The 22,942-nt window shown below is 38.9% G+C and overlaps 1 protein-coding gene and 1 pseudogene across 2 annotated transcripts in view; one reads left to right on the top strand and one right to left on the bottom strand.

The window, feature by feature from the left end:
• Positions 1-18,938, bottom strand: part of LOC110041130 (uncharacterized) — a 40,289-nt gene extending 21,351 nt beyond the window's left edge. The window contains exons 1-4 of one of the 2 annotated variants that reach the window (XM_089295031.1): positions 17,514-18,938; positions 11,393-11,863; positions 8,380-8,493; positions 399-481 (exon numbers count right to left, since the gene is read on the bottom strand). In XM_089295031.1, the coding sequence (XP_089151157.1) occupies positions 399-481; positions 8,380-8,493; positions 11,393-11,863; positions 17,514-18,876 (2,031 nt within the window). In that variant the 5' untranslated portion in view covers positions 18,877-18,938. The remainder of the gene's footprint in view (positions 1-398; positions 482-8,379; positions 8,494-11,392; positions 11,864-17,513) is intronic. The other variant, XM_020746404.2, reaches the window with a different exon arrangement.
• On the top strand, positions 895-1,622 carry LOC149109263 (uncharacterized; annotated as a pseudogene).
• Positions 18,939-22,942: the final 4,004 nt, after the last annotated feature.

Here is a 22,942-nt window from a genome sequence, read left to right as displayed (position 1 = left end):
AAGAGTTACGATGTAATACATATTTGTCCGGCCAAAATCGTTTCTTGTCTGAGCAAAAATTGATGTCACCAGGCAACTTGACCAGTGCCAGTCAGGAAATTATTTCATGCCCTGTAGTGATGTTTTGATTTCTTGTAACCTGAGTAGTGACAGGTCCTCTCAATAGCAAATGAAATAATCAACATGGTAAAATCTTTTGTGCCCAGCACTTTTACAAAGGAAAACATTTTTCAGATAATTTTCTTAAGAAAAGAGCTCTTCATGTGATTAATCTAAACATTTGGAAATTTATGTAGCTCTGAAAATATGACACTTTTCAACCATGGCTGATACCTTAAGTAGCTTTATTTGAAGATGATAACTTATTCTATGAAGATAACAAATAATTCTATCATTACCTTTAGAAGGTTGCAATCTTCAGTCATCAACTTGAGAGTAAACTGCCGGTTAAATTGTGGAGCAGGTGTTGTTTCTGTTGACTCTGTGAGATTAACAAGGGAAAGAATTAGCAATATTATTGATTCATGCTTTAGCATACAACATCATGTTATGCATGTGGAATTGGTTTGGAGAGTACAAAATAAGTGTAAGAGTTGCTCAAGGCACAGTAAAACTTCCCAAGAGCATCAGCCTAAAAGCATGAATAAATTGTTTTATAACATTGCCAGTAGCAATAAATTTCTTGAAAGGACAAGAATTGCCAGATCACAAAAGATGCTGGACCTTGTTTCACAAACTGAAGATTTGAAAATTTAGTGAAGATTGTTGCCATGATCTGCAAGACAGTGAAAGAAAGATATCAAATTGAAGTATGCTGCATTGGTTAAAGACGAGAGGCTGAGAAAGGGTCTGGATAATAGAGAAGAGGAAATTAGCCGATGGAAGGAAGATTTGATGTGGGACCAACAGGTGGAAGATGATTGTCAATTATACGAGTTACGCAAAAGTCAACACAAGCAGGAGCGTGAGTGGTGGAAGAGAAAGTTCAGAGGAGAATTATGGGTAGTGGAGAAGAAATCAGAAATGGAGAAAAAAACACTGTTTCCAGCACCACAAAATTACCAAAATTGAAGATAACACCATTCAAAGGTACTGCCAGTGACTGGGTGAGATTTCATAACATGTTCCTAACCCAAGTTGATGCCAAGTCGATTTCTAACAGAGAAATTTGGGTATCTTCTCGAGTCTGTGGGCCCGAAGGTTAGAGACCAAATAGCAAACCTAAAGCCTGGAACTGTTGGTTACAAAATGGCATGGGATCAGTTAAAGAAAGAATATGGGCAAACAAAGGTCATCGTAAATGTGCACATGGGTTAAATAATTGATTTATTCCCAGTCAAAGGATAGAATTGCTTCAGGGTTTAAGAATTTTACGAGAAACTCAGCAGGAACTATGAAGCTCTTCAAACCCTGGAAGAAGGTCAAAAATTATAAAATGTTTGTGATGACTACGCTCAACAAAATTGCCTCACGTCAAACCTGATCTGTTAAGAGTGGACGAGAATTGGGAGGAATAGTCCATGAAAGATTTGATCAATGCTCTACAGAAGTGGCTCAGGAAAATTCACCTTGAAAACAGCAAATGTGAGAAGCACCTGTTCATGGATGGAGAAGGGAGATAAGCAGATGCTATATTGCCTTAGTTTTCTGTCGTAAACAAGATCAGTGGAGTGTGAACTGTACCGTAGTAACAGCATTGGCAGACAGGAAGAATTTTTTCATAGAACGCAATTTGTGTTTAATTGTGGGCGTTCAAACCACAGAGCAGACCAGTGCCATTGGAGTGGTTGTGTGAAGTGCAAATACTGGCATCATAAAAGCATATGCGATAGACGGGAAAGGGAAAACAGCAGCAGTTCAAATGGAGTATCACTGACAGGCTACACCAATTACACAGAAGAGATAGTACTATTCCCATCAGCATTGACAGACAAGTTCTTTGGGCCTACCTGGACAAAGGATCTGGGCGCAATTTCATCTCATGCAAAGCAGTCAAGTTGTTAAAGTTAAAGCCAACAGGTCACGAGACATGTAAAATCTTGACAGTCAACAAAACCAAAGTGCAGTCCATGCCAATCTTTGATGCCCACATTAAATCCCTGGACGGAAAATCATGTGAAGAAGTTGAATTCACTGGCTCGAAGTTAGCTGATTTTACCACTGTAAGAAGGCCAGACATGAACCAGATGAAATTGAAGTACCCACGTATGCAGGACAAGAGGTTCATTGACAAGCACCTTGCCAGATTACAGAATGGAGAGGAGCAGGCCATTTGAAGTGACCGGAGTGGACTTTGCCAGACCCTTTAGATAAAAGGTTGGCAAGAAAGAAGACGGAAGTGTTATATTATTATTTTCACCTGTGCCAGCTCCAGAGTAGTCCATTTAGAAGTCGCAAGAACCCAAACGACAGACAAATTCAAAAATAAGCTTAATGCCTTCTTCTTGTGTTGAACAAGACCTTGCATCATCATCTCGGATAATGCCAAAGTGCTAAAGCAGGGCTGTCATTAAGGGCTGTAACCCGTAACACCTGTTACGGCTGAGTTCACTCGATGTTACAGGTGAAGATGTCGATGGATGGTACGAACATGCTACACTTACCGAATTTATTTTTAAACATTTCCCTGTTGAAGTAAACATAACTGTTTCTTGGTGTCCTGCCTCCTTGGTTCTACTATTTATATTTTACCCTGGAGATGAACTTTCAGTTTGCTTAATCGTCGTGAATTACATTTAGACACCATTTTAAGCAGCAAAACTTATCTTGCAATGCGCTGCTCCTGCCTTTTGAGAAATTCCGCCGACCAATGTAGGGTGTTGTCCAGGCTGATCAATCGTGTTTGGTCCCGCGTGTGTGTAGAGAAAGTTATGTTTTAATATGAATAAGAGAAAAGAACCCATGTCAAAACAGCCTGGGATCGACAGATTTTTTTCGAAATCCCAACGGACCGATGGAAATGAGGAAGCTCACAAAACAGCCAGTTGAGGCAGTCGACAAATACCAGCGATCACAGCTTCAAGTACTGCAAGTACTTCAGCCACATGTGGGCAGCCTGTAGAACTGAGTATTATGCTACAAAGAGTGGAAGAAAAATTTCCCGAGTCTAGAAATGGTAAAGCATTTCATTCTTATTACCACTGTAACGGAAAGAGATGTTCAATGTCTGATCCAGCTTATTTGAGCTCCTCTAACGGTAAGATAGCTTGGTAATGTAGAGATGTTATTATATATTTATATATTTTCATTTCCGGTTTCACTCCTGTTTTATGCATTTGACCATAATAACAAATTATTATACCTGTTAGCAAACATAAAACCATATTGCTGATTATGGACTGTCCTTTTTTTTTTTTAACAAGGAACACTCAAGTCTGTTGGAGATATTTCATAACTTTATTCATTTGATCTCTGTAAATTAGGGTGCATGAATTTGAAATTATGCACTGTGAAAAACAAACAGTACTAAAATAAGGACCACTTGCATAGGTTGATGCAACAAAGATGTTATTTCACTATTTGCTGATGATGTACTGTAACATATTATCACTCTGTTTTCTCAGCATTTTTGAATAGAAAAATTGCCATTTTCATGCCCTAGAAAGCAGGAAAATGCATTTCTAGGGGTTTCATGCTCAAAAAATTTCTGGGGGGGGGGGCATGCCACATATTTCACTGCTACGGGTGATAACTTACATGCAACGGCTGCTTCAAAACTTAATGACAGCCCTGCTAAAGTGACAGTCCGCCTAAGAGTAGTCCGGTCGAACTTCAGATCAGACAAAAGTTTGCCTTTTTATTGTGTGGAACGAAAGGACTCAGTGAGTGTATAATAAAACTGGGTTGTTTTTTTTAAGTTACTTGCTTTTTGTTTTTACCCAACGCCAAAATGACTTCAGCCATCCGAGGGGAGACTTAAGGCTGATTCAAGAGTCAAAATGTGCAAATTTTTCAGGCCGTGCCACTTCAACTCAAGTACGTGTTGTTCCATATTGACGATACCACAGTGTTCAGGTACATTTGAACTGCTTTACACCAATATTTCGTAAAGATTGGATAAAAATTACGTAGAGCAGGGAAAATCAAAGACACCCTACCACGTCGCTAGTCAGAAGGAACCGAAAATTGATTAAATGCAAGAATTAAAATCTCAAAAGTGGTACCTAAACTAAGGTCAAAATGGCATTTTCAGCAAAGATCTGACCTTGCCCGCACAGATTCTGAAGTCAAACCTGCGGGTATCATTCTGTGTTGGACATGAGGAAAGTTTTCATTTCTTCAATGCTTCTTGCAGGTAGTAAGCCACTGGTCTCAGTCTTTGAGCTACGGGCACTGCTTCTGGTCTCATGCTGAACTTTGCATAGATTCTTGATGTCTCTGATCTTCCTGATGCCCTTAAATACATCACTGTATTGATTGGTTCTTTTCTTGATTTCAGGTTTGAGATCCTTATCTTGCTTGACACTTTTGATGCCTAGTGGTTCTTCCTGGTGTCTCAGGTCATTGGTCTTGGCGAAAGAACCATCTTCTCTGATCTGTAACATACCCAGCTCTTGAAGGGTACTTTTGCTGATGAGGGGTGGGGAATTGATTGTTCGTCTCGTCACAACAAATCTTCCAACTGCTTCCCAGGTCTGGTTCCTTAAAGTGGCTGTAAACTCTCCTTTCACTGGTAGCTCACTCTGCAAGGTACTTAACTTTATTCAGCTTGGTTGTAGTGTAAGTTTCACACTGGACTGATTTGTCAGTGCTTTAACCTGGTGTTCATCCATGACATTTACTTCTGCTCCGCTGTCGGGCTCAGCTCTTACATCAACATCTTCTATCTTCACTGATACAGTTCTGTCCTCACCATCTGCTTTGATTTTCTACACTTGCTTCAGGTGTCTTATGGCTTGACAGAAGAACTCATCATTGGAACTTGCCAAGTTGTCAGCATCTTCTTCTTCAGTGGTTCTCTTTACGTGGTGCTTGTGCCTTGGATTCTCTGGTGGCTTGTGATTGTATTTTTGCCCTTTGCCTTTCTTGCTGTTGTGCGGGCCTTTGGACTTGCACACAGAACTAAAGTGAGAACTTTTGACATTTCATACATTTTTTCCCATATGCTGGACAGTTCTTGCCTTCCTCATGTGTGTCTGTTTGTCAGCAGTATCCCCAGGGTTGCTTTCTCCGACCGCTTTGTTTGTTCTTGGGTAGACGCCACTTGTCATCCAAGCTTCTTCACATCTTGAGGAATTTTCATGTCACTTACTTGAAGAGATGTATCTTCAATTTGAGCAGCTTCAGTTCAAAACCATGTCAAATCCCATTTCTTGTTGATGGCTTTTTGGATGAGCAAGCAATGCTGTGTTGTTTGGATGAGGCGTTCCAACATTCGTTCATCACAGTTGGCTTCGAACTGACAGTCGTTGGCTTCTTCTTTTTAACGCGCAGCATATGCATTCGTTGTTTCGTCATGTGCTGGTCTCATTTTGAGGAATACGTATCTTGCATGGTGTTTATTTTTCTTTGACTTGAAGTAGTCATTCAGCTTCTTTCTCAACTTTTTGTAGTTGTTATCGCCATCATGGGTTTGGCAAACATTTCTCCAGGCGAGCGATTTCTTTCCCGCCATAAATGATGAGTGCATCTTTCTTGTTAAGTAGTTCTGTAATCTCAAAATATCTGAATTCCTGTTCGATTTCTTTGTCCCACACTTTTCCTTTGACTATTGGGTCATCTCTGGGGATAAATGGCTGAGATTTTAGATTTCTTGTTACCGTAATAACTTGCACTGGGGCTGCTGAGCCAGCATCTGTTTATTTTGTGTCAGACATGTTTTGTCGATCAATCAATTCACATGTTGTAGTATTTTGCTTGCTTGCCTCTCTCGCTGGGCTTCAAACTTTGCTTGCTAGGTTTCTCTTGCTTTCTTCTCTGCCTCTGTTGCTTAATTGAGTGTGTTTTCCTCATCACCAGTGTAACAACTGTGAGTCTTTCTCTAAATAAATGCTGTTTAATAACAAACACTTTGCCAACTACATCTGACAACGTGGCACTGTAAAGCAATGCTTATGCACATGTGCACATTGAACTATACTGGAATCACAGCCTTTACATAATGAAAAGCTGTCAATATAGTATCAACAGCATCGTTACTCCATTTTCAAAAAATCTGTTGTCAAAATAGTTATAATTGCCCTTTCGTCAGTAATTCATCAACAGAGACACAAACCATTGGCATACATGATATACATTTATTCAAAACTGTTTTCGAGTTGGAGAGACTTTGTTGCCATGTTTTGGGCCATATTTCTAGTGATAAAAGCAAAACAAGAGTAGGGCAACTGTTGCTTTCAGTTTAATTTACTGTGTGGCTGGTTTTATAACCAATTTCATGAGAAACATCCAGCTGGTCAGAATGAGCGTTAGCCTGCAGTGTATGATCAACGTTGGGAGGATTGTTAATGTGAATTTCTAAGCCAGTGGAACAAAGTTACTGTCAGGAATTTGTGATAATTCCTGAATACAATAGATTGAAGTTATCAGACAGATTAAATGCAAATGAAAACTCCATGTTTAGATGCCCACTCAGGCTCCTTGAACAAAAATTTAGTTGCCAGCACTCGAAACTTAGGCGCCTCCGGCGACCAGGCGCCCATTAGGCAGTAGCCTTGCCCTAGTTTGCCTTCACTCACTTGGTCACACGTATATTACGTATTTTCCCACATATCAAGTTTCCCACAATGTCTAAGGAAAACCACAGGAAAATCCCGCATGGACAGCTTGCAGGCCTGTATAAAAACTCAATAACATTCAGAGACTTGAAAATTGGCTGAAATGAATTCTTTGACTTTTTTTGAAGGCAAGGCCGCGCAACTCGGTATGTTTTTCTTGTTGCCCCAAGATGGAAGCCGGTCGCCTGAGGTGACCGGGTGCCATTAGAGCACAGCCTTGAATTGAATACTTGCGCAATTAGATGAAATTCGAATTGGAAGTGGTTGTGACTATGAAGCATGACTAATTTGTACATTCACGCTTTTCACAAAAACATGTCTGAGGCACAGAAACCAATTCAAACTATATTGAAACACAGACATAAGAAAAAAAACTATAAAGAGCTATAAAACTGATTTTTGATTGTACAGACTACAAAAACATTTTTGGTTATGTTTTAGAGGTTTTAAAGTTTTTGAAAGCGATTGCATTCAGATAATGAAACGTGAGAATTTGGGCTGTGTATCCAATTTGCATAATATTTTAATCAGGTCAAATTACAACCGAAAATTAATTCCACAACACTTGCAGATAACAAACAATGAGTAACAACATAACACCTCAGATTTTAGTAGTTTTTCAGACAACGTAATTCAGACTAAATGGGGCTTCATGATCTTTTGCAACACCACCGTGACCGCAAAATACATAAATTAACACGTAGCCTGAATAGTGGCGCTGATGTGGTGTGTTTACAATTCAACACAACATAATTTTGAGACGAGGCATTGCATGTGATAAAATTATTTCTCAGGAATGGAATGAAACGAAACTGATAACAAAGCTTTTTTGCATAGTATTGTGTGGCAGTATAATAAAATAACTTGTTCCATAAATCAGCCACAAATTTCCAGTTAAAAAAATTTTTTTTAATGCCTGGTCAGAATGTCTGACCAGACTAAGCTTTTACCTGTCAAAACCTCAAATTTACTGGACAATTGTCCGATGACTGATTGTTATTTCCAGGCTTGTTGTGAACTGCACCTGATGCAAACATTATCAATTGAAACCTGGCGAATACCATCATGGAAAAAAGTCCCTTGCCATTCCAGTAGTGCATTCTACACTAAAAACATTACATAAATTTTGTTGTTACCCTTGAAACCTCCCAGTTGTCGAGCAGCTAAGAATTTTTCCATTCAAAATTTCATGTAATGCGAAAAGCAAAGCCTTCATCACATGTTAGTGTACGCCAAAGACTTTAATTTCTAAGCTGATCATCGAATTCTGAAAATTTTTGAAGCCAACCGACAAAGTCCTGGCTTAACCACAGTAAACAGAGCATCGGAATCATCAGAATAAGGCCAATACAAGAATACCTGCTCCTGTTTGAAGAAAACCAAACATGGCCGTTCTAAAATTGGGATAAAATCTTTACACAAGTTTCACCTTTGTAAGTGGCAATTTGATTGGTTGTTAATGGTAGTGCCAATCTGATTGGTGTGACATACATACAACAGTCATATACATCTCTCAGTCACTAATTCACTCATAACATAGCCCAGACCCCACAACTAAGAGGGATTTCTTTTATAAAAAAAAATACTCCAAAACAAAGTATTTTGACAAGTTTTATGTAAAATCAGAAATAGCGGAATAAGAAGTTCAATTACAATAACCCACCTTCACATGCCTTTCCTGTAAACCCATAAGGGCAGATACACTCAAAATCATTTACTTTGTCTCTACAAGTGCCACCATTTTTACATGGATGTGAGAGACAGTCATTGACGTTCACTGAAAAACAAAGGTATCAAGTTACCATTTGTAACAAATAAAAATATAGTTACATTTACTTGCAACATAACTACCAGAGCTTAGAGCTTACTGGTTCAATGTTTTTACATGGTGGAATCACAAATCCAGTTGCAATGTTTCCTTTAACAGATTTAAGATTTTATACAGGTACAACACTGAAGATCCAAAGTGTTATCTCTTAAATAACTACATCTTAATCGCAAAATTTCATATCTTTAGACAGAGAACAGACTCCAAACCCTCCACATTTCCTTTTTTCCTTTGGCATTATTAAAAGAAAAATTACTCGTACACAAAGTGGCTGCCATAGCAGACAAAACGTTAAGAAAGTTCCAAGCAAGATGGACAACTCTCCTACCTTTGTTAAATAGTTAATTAAGGGCCACAATTTCATTCTTGTCTTGCTTTGTTTATTTAGTTATTTTGTGCAGCTAGACCGTTCTTTTTGTTTTTCCTTTCTTTAACTGTCATTAAAGTGTTTTCTTTGAATGTTAAAAAATGAACATTGTATATTTGGGATGAAATGTTATGTAAGTAGTGTCAGTACTGTAAGTAGCTTTTTTGCTGTTGTAAGTATTGTTAGTAATGTAAGTAAGGTTAGTATTGTAAATATTAAATGTATAATTAAAAAAAAGAAAAAAAGAAAAAAAGAAAAAAAATAACTCGCCAGGGGTTTCATTAAGGGCAGGGCACCAGGCAAATGGCATCGAGCTCACTTTCTAAAAATAGATTACATCACTAGAGACCCCCAGTGACTCAGACAAGAATTACAGTCTGGTAGAAGTAAGAGCATGTTGTCTTCTAGACCAGAAATCAGGCAAAAAAAAGGAAAGATTGGTGGTCTAGGTTTGTGATTAGCTTAAATAATGTTAGAAAGCAAACACTGATGCTGTGCGTAATGGAAAACAGATTCAAGGTGTCCAGAAAAGAGCCTAAATGCCACAAATTGCACAAGCATCTCACAAAGCTGCTGGGACAATTGGACAGATGCCAAAACCCTCAGGAATTGGAAGTCGAGGAGAACTTTTAGTGCGGCAGTTGCAAACAGACGATCAGAATACTTCACAGGGAAACATATTATGTCAGAAGGAAAAGTATTATGAAGAAATTATCCTGGTCTTGAAGAGAAGACTTATTAGCTGACTTATTGCCAGAAATTCCCAAATTTGACATCGCAGCCGAGCGATCCACTCAAATGAATACAACGGAACAGGACGACATAATGAGACAATTCCAAATACCTAGCAGAATTGGGTGTACCGTACAATTTGGAGGACCTAGATTTTAATAGAGCCATTTATCCGGCCATATAAACAAATCTGTGGCTGTGAGCAGACCACAACTGCACATATTTCATAGATATGTTTGGCACGATACATGTAACATAAATAGTATGGGCTAAAACTGTTTTTTATATGCGAAGACAGAGTGGGCCAGTTTCATCATGGTATTTCTTTGCTGGCTTGCTGGCTTTCTTGTGAGTGATACACCTGAATTTCAGGTACAATGATATTTTTTTCTGCTATGGACATAAGGAGTGTTTTCATAAACAGCCTTCATACATGAGAAGCCCATCATATTTTGCCGCCCTCCTTCAAACTCTGTATTATTATTATTATTATTATTATTATTATTATTATTATTATTATTATTATTATTATTATTCCAAGGTACGTGTAGTGGGCTTTCTCCAACATTTTGAGCTAGAGAGGCCATCAAATTACAAATTTAATTGCTGAGTATCAAACTGACGAGCTCACAAGCACTGTTGTTCCATACGTCGCTCTCAAAGAAGTAGCCCATGGAATGGTTTGTTTGCCTGGTCACACAGGGGGTTACATTTACGTGATGTCATCAGTGTGCTATGCTATTGATCAGTTGTGAGGACAATTTTGCCCGCCTGCTTTGAAAACCAGTTGCCCTCCTGAATGTTAATGAAAGCTGACTAGATGTCCATAAATTTGTTTGGTTTTGACAGAAAAAAAGTTTCAAATCAGTATCAATTCCAAGAAATGTTTCAACGAGAAGACCAGTGTTTCAGGCAGAAAATTTCACTTGAGGGCCAAAGTGGCCCCCCTGATGATCTTTTATAGGGGCCAATTTTTTAGGAAAGGGGTCACTGCATCAGGGTACCAAGGAAAATAAAGCAATTTATTAGGATCTAAGATAAAATTTAATAGTAAGTGCTTTTTGAAGGGTTTCTACTCAATAAAGTTTCTTTTGAATCAGATACTAGTATGAAGGATCCGTGCATTACAAGAGAACAATCCTTAGGCCTACATACCGTAATCAATGATCAAGGGTTTGCAATGCATTATAGGGCAATTTCAAACACGGTCAGCCATTTGGAAGTTTTCCGATATGAGAGAATCAATACAGCAAAGCGCAAGGACAGATTGACTCCTTTTCTTATGCTGAATGTTTTAGAAGCAAAGATCTTTCAATATGATTTCTCTAGAAGGACATAATGCGTGACAAAATAACCGTTATTCATCGTCAACACAGAGAAATGTAGTCGCCATTATGCCGTTTTATGGCGACTAAACCAGAATTTTTGGTTGCCAAGGATGAACTACTTGTTGCATTGGCAACCGTATTGATCACAATTTCGAGCCCTGGGATGGCTTTTAAAATATTATGCCCGTGTTAAGCCTGCAGTCATGTAAAAAGAAAGGGCCAAATTGGCCCTTTTTTCGTTTTTCTGGGGGCCATCTCTGATAGTAATGCGGGATTCACGCAATGGTGCGCTCTGGCGGAAACACTGGAAGACTGTATTTTAAAAACGGAAACAGCACTACAGATTTATCTTGCATTCACAAACTGAAACATTTTGTGCAAACATTCAAACTTTTTGTAAATATCAATTACAATAACTCACCTTCACATGCCTTTCCCGAAAACCCATCAGGGCAGATACACTCAAAATCATTTACTTTGTCTCTACAAGTGCCACCATTCTTACAGGGATGTGAGAGACAGTCATTGATATTAACTGCACAGTTGTAACCTGTAAAGCCTGCTTTACAAGTGCACTCAACACTTTGACCTTTGTCTATACAAGACAGTGAATTGATGCACATCATGGGCTCCTTGCAGAGGTCTACATCAATCTGACAGTGATCCCCTTTGTATCCTGGTCCACAATCACATCTGAAGCCATTCACTTCATCGACACAACTTCCTCCATTGTAGCAAGGGTTGGAAAAGCATTCCTTGAGGTTGTAATCACATTTGATACCAGCATAGCCTGGTGAGCAGTGGCACTTAAAACTGTTTACTTGATCAATACAAGTACCATGAACACAAGGGGAAGGTAAACACTCATCTATATCAACTTCACAGTGAGAACCTAGGAGAAACAAATAAAACATTTTATTTATCCTGCTGTATGGACATTAAAATGCCATGTGGCTGAAGCCAGTTTTCACTACCACATAAGCATAAGCAATGTATGCAGATACGATAAGGTGCTGTTAAGTAGCACCTTTTGTTAGGACATTTTGTTAATAAAAGGCACTCCTCATCGACATCTTACAGCGTATGCTGCTTGAGCTTAAATATTTAACTACAAGGGAGATCAGATGGAGGATCCGACACTTTTTGGGGCACCAGGGATGGCGCAGTGGCGAAACCACTCGGCTCCAACCAGTGTGGCCCAACTCAGACCTGATGTCAGAAATGGTTTGATGTTGATTCTCGTCTTACTCTGAGGTTGAAGTTTGTATTTGTGCAGTACATATAAATGTAACAGTCAAAAAGCCAACTCGGCGGTTAATGTGTTATTGTGTGGGCCTACAGCATTCAACTTTATGTTGAAACCAATCAATACGCATGATTACCATTGACACAAACCACTTACATAAGAGCAATACCATAATGAAATTATTATTAAATTATCAATGTAAGACAAACATTGGACATTAAACACTGAACTGATCAAGTCTTCAGTAAGGACAGTAGAGCCTCAAACAGAACATTTTTCCTACAGTTTTTTCTGGTGACTATAGAATTAACATCAGGGATTGGGAAGGCCTTGTGCCATGCGCATATGGCGCATAAAGCTACGAACGAAATGATGCATTATGAAAGTACTTACCAGGCCTGCGATGCGCCCTAACCGCATAGCAGCTAGTAAAATATACACCATTTTGTGGAAAGGATTCTCATTTGTAAAATTTTCAGTGTAATGACAAATAAACACACGAGAAATCAAGTTGCTTTTGCTCTTTAATAGACGTTATAAAAGCGTTCCCCAGACCCCTTACATGCACTTCGCTCACAAACAAGGTTCTTGCTCAATCCATGTGCTTTCTGTTTACAACAATAAAATCCGCTGATTTGAATTTCTTTTACATGCCGTAACTAGCCAAGTAGTACGCCTCCAAAAGCGAAAGTTCCAAAATTGGCAAAGACTTGGAGATTGTTGCTGTTTTCCACTACGAACGCCAAGTCCGCCACAACGAATTGTGATCCTGAAAACAAAGATCAAGACAAAGCTTCCAAGCCTCCTAATTTTCAGGAATGAATAAAAAATTTTTGGTTTAAGTTTCATTAACTATTAGAGAGCTGCAGGTGTGTTATGTACAGTTCATGCACACCTCAAGTTTTAAATTGTAAATCCAACTTTACTTGTCACACTAAAGCTAAAACTGAGCATGTCTTAGTGATGTTGATGTCAGACTCGGTGTGAGTATTGTCAAAGTTAAGTTTAATCAGTTACAGTTCAGAATGCATAGTTTAATCTCCGTGAAAGGTTATATAATTTGTGTTAGCTATATTCTGTGACTGTATACTTAAACCTAGCTTGAAGTCCCATAAAAAGTATAAAACAAAAGCAATCAAGAATTACATATCGTTTATTGAAAATTTTTATGGCCCATTTATTTACCCTAATGGCCCAGACTTTTTATAAATGGCCCATAACTTTCCAATACCATGGGTCATAGGCTCATTTGCTCGTTTTGCCTTCCCAATCCCTGAAACATAGACTTGGATCTAGACCGACTTCCCATATTACGAGAGCCAAAGGCACAAGGTTCTAAAGGGGTCTGGAGCCATTCTCTCCCAGGAAATGTTTCGGATGTTAACTCAACTAAGTCCCCTTTCTCGGGTTTCTGAGTCACTCTGAAAATTCTGACTGATTTCCTAAATGGTGCAAACCGATATAAATCTGCACCTGAAACGCTCTTCAAGATGTCTAAGATTAGCATTTTTAAAGTGTAAAAAAGCTTAATCAAACAGTCCTGTTCATATCAAGAACCTCTGAAATGGTCACTAAAAAATGCACCAAAAAAAAAAAATTGGTTAAAGTGCCACTAACCCCCCAAATTTTTCCCTTTACTAACAACTACTAGTTTCCCTATAATAATCTTGATTGATTAAGTCCCTGCGTTTCTACAGGCCTTTAAACATGTAATTTCTATGTCCCTGACCGTGCAAAGCGGGATCTGGGTCGGGCTACCAGTGATGTCACTTCAGGAACCAGACTAAAACACTCAAGGGACTTTTGACTGAGCTTCGAGGGCAGTCAAAACATTTTCAGGTTATTTGTGATTCATATTTTATCAAAACTGGACCAGATTTTTAAGTAAAAGAACTGTATCATCTAGCATTACAATCTAGCTACGATTTGGATGACTGCGATGTATATATATCTTTTCCATTTTGAAGTGAGGGTCGCCAGTTGAGATCGCTGCATTGTACAATTATATTCAGGCCGGGATCAACAATTTCCCAGTCCATTGGGTTATAAAGGTACAAATAATGACCGCAGAGTTAACTTACAACTCTTAAAGAGTTATAAAGATGTCAATGAACAGGAAGAGTTGGCAATTTGACTTTACAGAATGTACAGATTTCACAGTGTCAAAACATTGTTAGAATCAAACACTAATTTACCCCAAAATACAAGTTAAAATGCAATGCAGTCGTAGTCCACTCCTGCCTACTTCTCCAGATCAATGATTGAAAATAGTTTTAACATAAGAGATAAGCAGAGATGTCGGCAAACAATATCCGAAACGCACAACATTTCAATTTTAAAAAGTTTTTAAATTGCACGTAACATCAAGCAGTTTTCAACTGATGAAGGCTTAAGAGTTAGCCGAAACGTCTTGCTAAAATATACAAGTCAGTGACAAAAAACGGCACTTTTATCGATTATGTCATCTCCTGACTACATTTACTCAATTTTTAAATCCATAGGCATACCCGGTACATTGCGTAGTCAATGATCAAAGGTTTGCAATGCATTATAGGTGATTTCAAACACGGTTAGCCATTTGGAAGTTTTTTTTTTCAATACAGCACTGAGCAAAGCGAGAGGATGGATTGACTTCTTTTCTTATGTTGAATGTTTTAGAAGCAAAGATCTTTTGATATAATTTTCTAGAAGGAAACAATGTGCGACAAAATAACCATTACTGAATGTCAACACAGAAAAATGTAATGGCGACTAAACCAGAATTTTTGGTCACCAAAGATGAAATGTTAGTTGCATTGGCGACCGTATTGGTCGCAATTTCAAGCCCTGGGATGACTTTTAAGATACTATGAATGTGTTTAGCCTGCAGCCTTGTAAAAGGAAAGGGCCAAATTGGCTCTTTATTCATTTTTCTGGGGGCCATCTGTGATTGCAATGGGGGATTCCCGCAATGGTACGGTCTGGCGGAAACGCTGCTAGGTAACCACTTCTGAACTGTGAACAGGCATCACACAATAAACAAAACAACACTATAATTTGTAATATTTTCAAGCTTCATCTATCACTTGATTACCTAAAGGGTCCGAAATTAACTTTTTTCGGCAGGCGCCAACTGGCAAATGAATTTTCTTTTTTCAGTTGCCATATGGAAAAATGTGGTCACCAAAAAGTGTCAACAAAATTTTTCCTTCGCAGTGAAACACAAAACAAAATTTTTGGTCACCTCGGGCTTGCCAGCAAAACATTTGCAATCGATGTAATCAGGAATCAAACCAGTGCTGAAATCATCTTTTGACCACTTTGACAGATCTACATTTCCACCTTTTGATGCCCAGAGAAGATCTACATCTCCATCTGCTTTCTTCGCGGATGTTCCAGGAAAGCGCAATTTCGGACCCTGACCTGTGTACCTAAAATTTACTCTTTGTTTCAAAATCATTATCAAAGTATGTAGTCAGCAGATGGTTTGCCTGGGCTGTTGCCTGTGGGGCAAACAAGTAGAGAAAGTTACTTGCCCAAGGGGAGGATGTACATGTACTTGTCCTGGACGAACGGACAGGTCTGTTTAGATATGCTGCATAACACTTTACACCAGCTAGTTGCTACTTGGTATAATCTGTGCCATCTACACTTGTGGTTTACTCTGTAAATGCAAGTTAAAATTCTGAATATTTTGTTGTTTTTTTCGCGTGAAAAATGACAGTAAATCACACATACTCAGACTTTTTGGCATGTATATGTCATAACTAGCTCAGTAAGTTTGTGTGAAGGGTCGGTTGATTGATGGAAGATATTGTTGCTGTCATTGTCTGTTCCTAGCGGGTTTTCCTCTAGTACAGCTTTTCTGTTTGATGAGTACGAGTCACTTTACCTAACATGCTTAGCAGAGATCAGGAAGACCTGTCAAATCGTCAAGAGGAATTGATTGTGATTTTATGTGATCATCAATAATAAGTAATGGCAATAGGACTGAGTGGAGTCCAATCCGGTCAGTTATCACGAGAGTGATAACAAAATTAGATGACCACGCAGCAGGAGTCTGATTTGTTTATCACGAGTATGATTACAGACTGAATTGGACAACACAAAGTCTTATTACCAATTAATCATAAAAATTACAATTTCCGAGAAAAGAAGAATAGCCAAGTTATGAAAGAAAGGAAAAATTTGCATTAAAATACCTACAAAGGACATGTAAACAATCTAAGGCCACTGCACCTCCTACCAGCAATTAGGCGCTAAAAACACAAAAGCAAGTGCATGCACACACACACGTAACTACAACTTTGAATGTGATTGGCTAATTGAACTGTCTGATAACAAACTGTCCAATAACAACTTGGCAAGTGAATTAGGGGAAAATTGGAGTTTTTTAAACCAATCACAATCAAGGAAATGGTAATTTTTATGACTAAATATATCATTTGAATCGCTTTTTATTGAACTAGGTTAGGGATAGCATATTAATTAGTTATTACTTATTATATCAATTTGTTAATTAATATTGATCAATTAATTATTAATTAATTTTTATACTTTGGCAACCAAAATTTCTCACTGACGACCAAACATAAACATTTAGTGGCCAAATGGCCACTAAGGAAAACAGTTAACTTGGGGGGTTGAGTCCCAGATGTGGTTTCATATGGATTTTGTGAGTGGTGTATTTTCCAGTAAAACACTCGTGTCTAAACAAAAAAAAATATAAATCTTATTTATATTGGTCAAGCACTTAGCTATACAAGCACTAAGCTTAGCTAGTTTACAGTCATGCCACTGAAACAAAGGAAACAGATATTTAAATAAACATAACATAGTTAAAAATCCCAACTGGCAGGAGGCAAACCAGTTGGCTAACCAGTAGGCTATTTACAAAGTGGGACCGAGGATTTGAACTCAGGACTACCGAGAAACAAATCCCGCTAGTGGTAGGGTGGAGGCCTTCAACCTGGGACCTCTGGATTACAACACCAGCACCCTAAACCACTCAGCCATGCTGCCTCCGTAAAACATCTACATCTACACTTAAACCATCCACATCTACACTTAGGTAAGTCAGCAAAAATTGTGAGATATCACACCAACTGTAAAAATCTGAATAAAAATAATACAATGGGATATTAAAAAATAAAAAAATTTAAAACCTTAATAATCAATACTAATCAATACTACTATTCTTCCAGATGAAGGTGTAATCAATTATACCTTAGCAGACCACTTCATTTGATTGACCATGACTACCTTGTTTTGTTTGAAGAGTCAGTGTTACCACAAGATGATTAATTAATAGATTTACCTGTGAAACCTGCTGCGCAGTGGCATAAAAATGACCCAACACCATCCACACAGGTGCCACCATTAACACAAGGACTGGATGCACATTCATTAATATCCACTTCACAGTTCCTGCCCCTGATTCCCCGCGCACAATGACATGTGAAGTTATTCACCTCTGAAACACAACTTCCTCCATTAAGACACGGAGAAGATAAGCAGAGATCTTTTATTTCGGAGCAATCCCGTCCTTCATATCCAGGCTCACAAATACACACATGCGTGCTACCATCTATTGAACTTTCCCTGTTCTGACAAACAGCGTTATTTTTGCAAGGTTTCGAAAAACAGTAGTCGACCTTTTCGCAGAATTCACCCCTAAACCCACCACAACAATTGCAGCGGAAGTCTGGTAAACTGAAGTTTGTAAAGCATTGTCCTCTGCCAGAACAAATGTCGCTTTCGGACAGGGCTTTGCAGTTGCTTTCTTTTACGCTGACATTTAGCCGTAAACCAAAGTTGCAACGAAACGTAGAGTCCATATTCGCAATAAAATATTTTGTCCCAAGCGTTAAGATGTCTAAACCGACAACAACACTATTAGTCGGTTTATTTACAAGTGGAATTCCATTGCTTTCATTACAGGCTCGGAAAGCAGAAGATCCGTCTGCAGCAACGACGTGATGAGGCACAAATCCGTCAACATAAGCCACAATTTCCTCGTCAGCGGTGAAATTAAGCGTGTCACCCAGTTGAATCTGCAAAGGCTTTAGCTGGACTTCCACAAATGTGTCGTACAAGTCAGCTTCGGTATCATTTTCACCACCAAAACAAGAATGACTTGTGCTGCAGATACTGTCGCCATATCCCCACTTCACTGGTACAATAACAGAGTAATTCCGCCAGCAAGGTTCTTCATCACATCGTGCAACACACTGCATTATATCACGTTGATGAATTTCACAATGACGGCCATAGGTATCGCCTTTGCACACGCACTTGTAACCGTTCACTTCGTCAACGCACAGAGCGCCATTCTTGCAAGGAAGCGAAGCACATTCATCTTCGTTTATGTCGCAGAATTTTCCGGTGAATCCAGGAGTACAGAAGCACTCAGGCAGCCCATCTTTGCTTAGTCTACAAATGCCGTTAACACACGGGTTTACTACACAATGCGTAACATGAAATTCGCATTTCTTCCCGCTAAATCCTTGCGGACAACTACAAGTGAACATGGAGCCGTTCGTCACACAAGTTCCCGCGTTCCAACAAGGATTCGAGAAACATGGATCATTCACGGCAACCCCTAAGTTTGCTTCGGACCACGAAATGTAGATAGATACAACAAGATGCCAAAATAACAGGATCCTTTTCCCTGAAGACATTTTCTTGTGGTGTGCGTTCAACACTTTTGCCGAATTTACGAGTTTGAAATTTTGATAGACGCGTGGTTAAACAAAGGATTGTCATGGGAGCAATAAAAAGTCATCCAATCAAGATTCTCGATAATACAGAGACAACCAATCACAAACAGCGTAAGAATCGAAAGTGGCTAAATGCCAATTAACTTTGTGTCGGCAGGTACTGTATTTTCCGATTTTTTCTCATGAGACTACCATTCTAGCATGTGTCCAGTTCCAATTCTGAAAAAGCATGTGCTTGCTTTTGGATAGAAACAATGCCGGGATTTTGTTTTTCATTGTTATGCAACAGTTTAAATTTATCCAAGGGAGGAGGAGTAAAGTTTTAAGACGTGTTTTTTTAGGTGGTATCTATGTTGTGGAATAATTTTATAGAAAGTGTTTTTAAAAATTTTACCTGTTGTCAGACGTGAGTTACTTGTGTCAGTAATACAAAATATGGGGTTATTGACCTCGTGTCAGAGATAAAACGTGAGGAAAAATACCCTTATTTGAACGAATACTCCCTCGTAAGTGACGTAACCCGGGCGTGATGGTCTCAACTCTCCAGGCTTTTTAGTTAAATATATGGAAAGCGAGTCAACGGAGGAATTCTGTCCCATCTTAATCTTAATGCGTAAATATATAAATTCCTAACCAGCAACTGAGCAAAGAACTTAAAAAGAGCGGTCGGTGCGATCGACGTGTAGCCTACAGAACAGGCAGATTAGCGGGGCAGAAAGCGAAACGCGATACACGAGCGCGGAGCGCGACCACAAGCGCGAAGCGCGATCGACGTGGGGCAAAAATTTCAGACTGCTGATAAGATAAGCTAAGATAGCCTTTCAATGTTGTAGTCGGAAAAAGGAAATATCAAAGGGAAAGCAGGGGTTACCGAACTTCAGCCAGGCATATGGAACAGAACAAGAGAAAGGGGATACATATCATGTCAGGTTGCTTTTCAAAGGAAAATACTGATAGTTTTCTTAGTTTTCTGGCGAACTTCACATCTGCTGGTGGAAATCGACATGACGTATCATAGTCAGTAATCTGTTTATCACTTACATTTGATGAACGCCTGCCCCTGATGTATTAAGCATGTTAAGAGGTGGGGGATTAGTCTAGTCCCTGAACTCTTCTTTCTTCCCGCCCTATATAGGGGTAAACCCAGGCGGACGAAAAGAGTCTCTCTTTCGCCCGCCAGGGTTCAACCCCTATATAGGGCAGGAAGAAAGGAGAGTTCAGGGGCTGGACTAGCGAGGGATTGGTTAAGTTTTCAACAGCTGCTGTTTCTTGTGTGTGGGGTGAGCGTGTGTGTGTGTCTGTGTGGAGGGAGTGACTGTTGTTCCCCTGTGTTGGTAAGAATTAAAAGGAATATTTGGCGATTTACGACGCACTATTTAAACTATGGGCTTACCCATGCTTCACTGTTATCTCAATGAATTTTTTCCCAGTCATTTCAGTTCCCGGGGCCCGGGGAATACTCCCTATAATGGCCTATACGATAATGTTCCACCCGAAAGGGTTACCTTTTTCAGGCTTCTCGTATATAAAAAGGTAGGGATTTCACAAGCTGAGGTAAGTGAAAGGGTAGGGAAATCTGTATCCGCTCAAAAACAAGATAAAAGAGGCTCTGCTCGCAGAGTGCATTAGGTTACTTTACGGCTTTAGATTTTACATATTTTACAAGCATGATTAACTCATTAAATTCCACTGTTAATCAACGGCCACACAAATTGTCGTTTTCACGGTTTTTGTTTAACATAGGCACGCAAGCCGTGCAAGAGTTTTTTTTTTTTGTGAAATCTCGGAGATAGGAGCATTCATGGAGCTGTCTACAGTAATGATTTGGTTAATTCGACAAGTTATTTTGGTTGCGCTGTACAGTAAGAAACTGGGAATTTATGATGTACGTACGAGTTACATCGGTAATGGTAAGATAGCTAAATAGTAAGCCATAAGATGTTTGAGTGAACAAACTACAGTAATCTGACGCGTCTCCAGATTAATGTAGATACCATCTTATTTTTTTTCTTTGATTCGTTCTTTGATAAAACCCACACTGTGATTGGTGTGACACGTGCATATGCATAACTCCCTCACTCACCGATCACATAGCCCTTCCAACCCCCAAGAGGAATTTTTGCTCAAAAATACTCAAGTTAAGAGACCTTTTCGCATTTTATACGAGTCGTAAGTTTACCCTTTTTATACAACACAACACAACAACACTACTTCACCGAAAATTTAAAGAAAGAGAAAAAAACCTCTCTGACACATTGAAAGTCTGATTTAATTAAACTGCACTTTCACTTGGTGCCACGCAGTCTTCAAAGAACATTTGAGCAGTTTTGATACTTTTTACCTTTAAAAATATCGGACTGAAAAGAATGTCATAAAATGCCCATCTAATGAAAATAAACTGCTACTGCAGAGACGAAAAAGCCGTCCAGAAATGAAAGCTTTTTTTTGTTTAATATCCTGGGAACAATAGCCGATAACTTGTCAGTTCTAATTGAATTTACTCCCTTGTGAAAAACAAGAGTGTCAAATTACCCTTTGTAACTAAAAAATAAAAATATCTCGTTAACCGCGCGGCCATGGGCCGAGCGCGGTTCTAGGTTTACCCGTGGTTTATTAACCGCGCGGCCATGGGCCGAGCGCGGTTCTAGGTTTACCCGTGGTTTATTTTTTTTTTTTTTGTCGGTGACCAGACGCAGACCTCCGCTCGGCCAAACTTTGAGTCATGCAACGTGTGATGTTTTTCCGCCAGAAGCTGTTAAAACATAAATACACGGACAATTTTACGGATATTGTTTTCTTTTTTGTGGGTAAAATATATTTTCTTTTCGTTTTATCAAAGCGTTGGATTTAAAGGGAATAATAAATACGCTGAAAAAAGGTATTACGTCAGCCATGGAATGCGCTGACGTTGCAGCTTTCACTTTCGCTACGTGACAAATAAGATCGTGTTTACTTTGCAAGTTTATTTCGGCAGAAGCGACGGTCATTAATTTATTTGTAATTTTGCGAGTATTTCTTGTGGTTTTAGGCAAATGAAGTAAATCCTTTGACTGTTTCATCGCAGCAAGTTCATAGATCGGAAGGAAAATTAAATATTTGCAAGCCAAGCAAAGAACGTGTCAGAACGTGCAAAGATTACGTCATTGATAGGGAAATAACCACCGTACTAAAGATAGCCGTAGATAACGCAATTCTTGAATTATGTGACTTGTGTGACTTCTTTGCTAACCCTTAACTCAAGGGAAAAAAACAATTAAATTTAATCGTGACTTTAAAGAAAGAAAGCGGTTTGTAATAGTGTTCGTATCTTCATGTCCATACATATCCCGAAGAAAGTTCCAGATTAAGACTATTACGTCATCGGAGATGTCACAACGGCTACGACTGATGGTGCAATAATAGAGTGTGTGTTGATCAAGTGATGTGATGTCTACAGTAATCAATGAATCATCAAAGATTGCTTTGGAATATGGACTGCGTTGCGACTGTAGTACTAAGAAAACAGTTAAATTTTAAAAGCGCGGTTATAAGATCTAACAGATCTTCTTGTTTTTTTTTTTTTTGTCGGTGACCAGACGCAGACCTCCGCTCGGCCAAATTCCGAGTCACGCAACGTGTGATGTTTTTTCCGCCAGAAGCTGTTAAAACATTAATACACGGATAATTTTACGGATATTGTTTCCTTTGTTGTGGGTAAAATATATTTTCTTTTGGTTTTATCGAAGCGTTGGATTCAAAGGGATTAATAAATACGCTAAAAAAAGGTATTACGTCAGCCATGGATGCGTTGACGTTGCAGCTTTCACTTTCGCTACGTGACTAATAAGATCGTGTTTACTTTGGAAGTTTATTTCGCCAGAAGCGACGGTCATCAATTTATTTGCAAGTTTGCGAGTATTTCTTGTGGTTTTAGGCAAATGAAGTAAATTCTTTGGCTCTTTCATCGCAACGAGTTCATAGATGGGAAGGAAAATGAAATATTTGCAAGCCAAGCAAAGAACATGTCAGGACATGCAATGATTACGTC

The sequence above is a fragment of the Orbicella faveolata genome, unplaced genomic scaffold, assembly GCF_042242905.1.
Source record: "Orbicella faveolata isolate gen_17 unplaced genomic scaffold, um_ofav_v1 contig_25, whole genome shotgun sequence".
NCBI classification, from domain to species: Eukaryota; Metazoa; Cnidaria; class Anthozoa; order Scleractinia; family Merulinidae; genus Orbicella; species Orbicella faveolata.
This window is presented reverse-complemented; position numbering and strand designations above follow the sequence as displayed.